This window comes from Vicia villosa, linkage group LG2 (genome assembly GCF_029867415.1).
Source record: "Vicia villosa cultivar HV-30 ecotype Madison, WI linkage group LG2, Vvil1.0, whole genome shotgun sequence".
Lineage (NCBI taxonomy): Eukaryota > Viridiplantae > Streptophyta > Magnoliopsida > Fabales > Fabaceae > Vicia > Vicia villosa.
The window spans coordinates 166,321,686-166,327,539 of NC_081181.1; the positions used below are offsets into that span (position 1 = coordinate 166,321,686).

The window sequence follows — 5,854 nt, forward strand, 5'->3', positions numbered from 1 at the left end:
AGGCTAAACCTAATTAAAAAACCTAAAATTAACTCAAAATTATTAAACCTAAAATTAATTAAAATTATTAAACCTAAAATTAATTAAAATTATTAAATCTAAAATTAATTAAAATTACTAAACCTAAAATTAATTAAAATTACTAAACCTACAATTAATTAAAATTATTAAACCTAAAATTAATCTAATCATTAATTAATTACTCTAATTAACCTAATTATTCTAATTATTTAACTAAACCTAATTTTTAATTAATTAAATCTATTTAACCTAAGTAAAACTAATTATTTTAATGTTAGTAAATTAATTTTCACCTAATTAAATAAAAATTATTTAAGAAAAAAACTAAATTAAAATTATAAAATAAAAATCTAAATTAGAATTATAAAAAACGAAATTAAACCTAAGTTAAAAAAAAAGAAAAGAAAAAAGGTTTAGAAGAACCTGGCACCAATCCTGTGTGGGCGCAGTATGATGGTGTACCATGGGCGTGCGTTTTAATCCCTCAGATTTGGCTTCAATAGAGATCCGAGGGCTGGGAAGCGAGGTCGCGTGATAAGCGTGCTTTGGTGGTGCTCACTGGATCAGGAAATAAAGAATCTAAAAAATAGTTGAAGCCTGGGTTCAAACCCAGGTTTGATGGCTTACACCTTATACCAACTGAGCCATGCACGTTTGTTGACAATTTAATGGTTAGTAGATATTAAATATGAAATAGGAGCAATGGATAGAACCAGTCAATGCGTGGGCCTAGCCTATACACACACGAACCAATGAGACGAAGGGAGAGAGGCATTGAAATTGTTGACAAGCCAGTATCTATTTGCCACACGCGCTGAGAGAGAAAGGACCCATCGACCAGCCAATGAAGACGCGTTGAGTGGAGGTCAAAAAGTCTTTGTTACTATTCACCTTCTTCTTCAATGATACCTGCGGAATCTCTTGCGGATTTACCCACGCATTTTCCTGCGGATTTCCCACGATTTGCTATTGCCATTCTTGAGATTTCAAAACCTGCAAAACATGAGAAAAACACATACAAAAACTGCCCAGATACACTAATTAAAGGGTTCTGAATTCATTGGTGCAATTATTTTGGGCTAAAAAGACACGTATATATGAATACGAACAAAACATTCTCACGGCTTCATCAATGGCAAGTCGAAGTTCTTGCGTTCATGGCCCCATGTAATTGTCCAGATCTGTTCTAAATCACTACGGGAGCATGTTAATGCATTCAAATCGTATTGAAACTTGATAATTCATGATGTACGAATAATAAAAAATATGAACAATATGGATGCATATGGTAGGTCCGTTCTCCACGTGATTGAGCCTTACCACCTACCTGGACTTACTATGTGAATACTCAGGAATTGATTAGAATGGATGGGAGGCCCTGAATCTTATTGAAACAATTTTTTTCTCGTGCCCTAGTTTTGAGAACTTTTTGTGAGTTTTAGGGTTGCTCCTTGAGGCCAAGATCTCGTCCTCCTTGTGGCTGAACGTGTTTTGTTTATATAGAAGAAGAAATTAGGGTTGGGAATGTGGATTTAAATCATGAGATTGGTGAGAGAAAATATGAGAAAGATTTGATTGAAAAATCAACATGAAACCTTACTATATATGGTTCAATCTCTTTTCAATCAATATATTTGATTTACTTGAGCCCCAAGAGTGGTTTTGTGATTGAGAAAATCAAATCATCCATTAATTTGAATTTATCTTATTTTTCCTTGATTTAAATTGAATAAAAATCAAAAGATAAATAAAATAAAAATCCAAATTCTTTACCAAGGAAATTAAATGGTTCCTAGGTGTTTCTTGGGTGCAGTTACGGTGCATAGATAAAAATCTATGCACCGTGCATAGAGTATTATTGACCATTGGATCATTAGATCAAATTATAATTATTACTCAATACTCAATACTCATCACTCAATAGTCAATACTCAATACTCAGTACTCAATACTCAATACTCAATACTGGATTAAAAATATGATCCAATGGCTTAGATTGACTTATGCATGGTGCATAAGGAAAATCCTTATGCATATTAGCCAATGCCGTGTTTCTTGGGCTTTTATATGATCCAAAATAAAGTCTCATGATTTAATTCATTATCTTTGGTATTTTACTTGATTTATTTGCCATTTAAATGAATAAGATTCAAATAAATAGAAATAAAAATGCCAAAAATATAAGGATGGTTTTATAGGCCCTTTTATGGATCATATATGTGCTTGGAATCCAAAACTTAGGCCCATTAATTCAAAAATGCAAAATTACTCAATTAGGTTTTCATGCATTTCTTGAAAATTGCTCAACTTCAACCATGCATATCTCAATTTTAACCCTATGAAGGTGTTCTTGACCATTTTAGAAATCTCAAGATGTCCTCTAAAACCTCCTTTTGGTTTCATCTCAATTAAGTTTACCATGTTCACATACCATTCTTTGAGAAAAAATGACTTTTTGTTGGCTTTCAAAAGGATCCATAATGTTTTGGCTCATATCTCTCAAATGATGCATTTCTTGGACTTGGGCCCAACATCAAAGTTGTAGAGAACTGAGTTTCCTTTGGAATGAGCTTTGGTTGAGGAATTTCTGATAAAGTATGAGAGAGATATGATCAGTCAAAGTTGGGTGGACTTTCTCCTAGAAACCCTAATTTAGAAACTTGGACTTTTGATGGTTTTGGAGCTTTTCTTGATGAATCATGATCAATTATTGATCAAATGATGAATGTGACTTCAGAATGTTGATGTTGACCAAATATCATGAGTTTTGACTGTGATTTGACCATAGTTGACTTTTAGGTCAAACTGGTCGACTGTTGACCATTTGAACTATTGACTGAGCAATCTTATGAATCAGAGTTTGAAACTTGGCATGAAGATACTATGAGGCATATGAGAGGCCAAGAAGTCCATTTGAAGTATCAAAAGTTGATTTCTCTTGGAGAGACACAAAACCCTAGTTGTGGCCTGTTGCTTAGGAGAGAGATAGTCAGGCTTATCTCTCAGTGTTTGAACCAAAATTTTTGAAATATGATGGGCAAAGTATGGGGTATGACAGTAAGAAATCTCAACAAATGTTTAGACATGAAATTTGTTGTGAGCAATACGTGATGATAATGAAACAAGCTTAAATTGTGTATAACTGATCCGAGATTTGCATATTGAATCGGTGGATGAAAACCAATTCCCAATAAGTCTATTCCTCTGAAACTTATCTTCCGTTATTTACGCATTTTTACTTTCCGTAACTTTAAACCAAACAAACTTGAAACTTTATGCTTAGAACTATAGAAATTGTTGAACCGTTTTGATATCGCCCCAATCCTTGTGGATACGATAATACACAATATTTACATTTGATTTTACACAACATCACTGCCTGATTGTGATAAAGAAGGGTGACAAAGATCGAGTTTCGGGAGGACTGGTTTGATACAAATGGAAGGGTGAAATACAACTTAATCGAGTTGAAAAGTGATGAAGATGTGAAAGCCGTGTGGAAATCATTTCGCCGTAGGATAACTAAAGGTCCGATTGAATTGGATGCACAAATCCAAAGATCCGTGGACGACATGATAAAGTGACTGATTCATTTAGAGTCTTCCGTTAGTGCCTAGGTTTTCATGTTTCGTAGTACTGTTTATGCTTGTTGTTTGTCATCTAATGATTGTTAACTATGTTTGTTTGTTATTGATGTTATTTTCTTTATCTACTCGAGACATGTACTAGCCAAAAAGATTATGCAATAAAAAAGATGTTCATACAAAAGATATTCATACAAAATATACAAATATACAAATGATACAATCATAACAAAATAAATCTACATAGGTCCTCCACGGACAACATCCGTCAATCTAGCTAAAATACTGTGAACCTCAGCATCAGGGTTCACCAAACCCATGAGGGTATCCAAGTGAACGACGATGTACTGCAGACAGCTGTCCTGGTCACCTACGGGAGGTGAAGGTGGTGGTGGTGGATCAGAAGAAGACCTGGTACCTGAAGGCCCTGGAACATCAAATGATGTGGCAAATGGTATGACCCTAGGGTGTGACACACTGAGGAACCATTCCAGGTATCCATCCTGAAACTGCCTAGGCTGCTGAACTGCAACGGCTGTATTAAGGATCTCACGGGGGAGCTAAGGATGTGACTCTAAAACCAACGATCACTGCTACCATCTGGAGTCTCTGGGACCGGCCGTGGGATGCCCTGTATATAACCATACTGACGTAGACACCTCTCAGGCAAGTGTCTAGACACATGGCTCTCCCATATGACATACCCTGAATATAAAGAAAATACATCAAAAGGAAATGAACGTGGTGACCTGTATACAATATCCAGATGACCACATCCAGTATCAGAGCATCCAGCCTCCTCCTGTACTCAATCACCCCTCTTGGAAGGGTCTGTCTGGCCTTCCACCTCCTCGCACAATGGTCAATAGCTGCACAATGCTGGGTCTTCCGCTCACAGATGTGAGGGAAATGCTCGTAGATCCAACGCTGCACAAATAAAAATAATCAAGCCCAAGTAAATTATAATAAAACAGAAAAATCCATGTAAAAATATATACCTGTAACAAGCTCAAATAACCAGCAAGCTGTCTGTTGTCAGGACGAGATGCGTCATCAAGTGCCATGTACAACATCGTCAATATTGTCACTCCCTAAGCCCAACATGGGGTGTCAAGGTCACTGAATAGAGAAAGATAGCTGGCATCTATATAAACTCCATACTTTTCCGCAAAGAGAGTACATGCCACTAGATGTAGCATGTACGCCCTAACGATAGCCTGGTGCCTCCTTGTATTGGCAAGCTCCTTATAAACCTTCCTCAACCAAGACATCATGAGGTGAAAGCCCCGAGTGTCACCAAACTCCTTAAGCACAACCAGTTCATCAACCTCAAAAGCATCTATCACCATGTGCACCTCCGTCGCCTGGTCCCTATGAACTGGTGTAAAAATGTATCAGCAATCGGAAGGTGAAATAGGGAATGCACATCATCCAAAGTCACTATCATCTCCCCGAATGGAAGATGGAAGTATGATATCTCCGGGTGCCATCTCTTAACAAAAGCTGATAATAGAGAGGTGTCCAGCATTGTCAGAGAGCATCCAGTAAAGTCCATCAAATGGAAGTTCCGAAATATCCTCGCCACCTGCTCAAGCATCGGTCTCTCGAGGAAGTTATTCAACTTCGACCTGTGAGAAGTGAGCTTCAGCACTGGACGCTTTTGTAACAAAAAAATACAATTAAAAGACAGTAGTATAAATCAAATTGCATAATAAAAATTAAGCACTTAAGCAATGTTAGATACCTCGCCCTGCCATATCCTATAAGCAACATGGTCAGCATATCTTTTCAAAACAGACATGTTAGAAGGTCCTCCGGGAAAAGCTCCATCAGTATGTACTAATGGCTCCATAGATGCAACTGTGGTGGTGTCTGTATCCTCCACCACCCGTTCCTCAACAACCCACTCCTTAACCACAGCCACCGACTCCTTAACTCTAGGCACTTGCTCCTCAGCAACAATAACCTCCTCCTCGGCAACAGGCCCCCACTCCTCAGCAACAGACATCGGCTCCTCAGCAACATCCACCGGTTCCCGAACAACAGCCACCACCTCAAGTTCATCAACCTCATCCTGAACCACTTGCTCGTCCACAACAGTGGATGCTCTACCACCCCGGCGACGAGGTATGCGAAACCCCTCCCCGCCTGCTCAGCTATCTGTTTCCGGTTAGAACCGGCCGGAGGAACGCGTCAAACACGTAACAATGAGGTACCAGCCTCATCAGCAGCCGTCTAAGCACGAGCAT

At 38.0% G+C, this 5,854-nt stretch overlaps 1 protein-coding gene across 1 annotated transcript; it reads right to left on the bottom strand.

Annotated features, from left to right (window-relative positions):
• Positions 1 to 3,844: 3,844 nt before the first annotated feature.
• On the bottom strand, positions 3,845 to 5,613 carry LOC131650568 (uncharacterized). The gene is made up of 7 exons (XM_058920275.1): positions 5,350 to 5,613; positions 5,093 to 5,262; positions 4,817 to 4,976; positions 4,604 to 4,696; positions 4,355 to 4,532; positions 4,191 to 4,310; positions 3,845 to 4,032 (listed from the first exon to the last, which is right to left on the bottom strand). Exons 1-7 carry the CDS (start codon positions 5,611 to 5,613, stop codon positions 3,845 to 3,847), a joined length of 1,173 nt encoding a protein of 390 aa, XP_058776258.1.
• Positions 5,614 to 5,854: the final 241 nt, after the last annotated feature.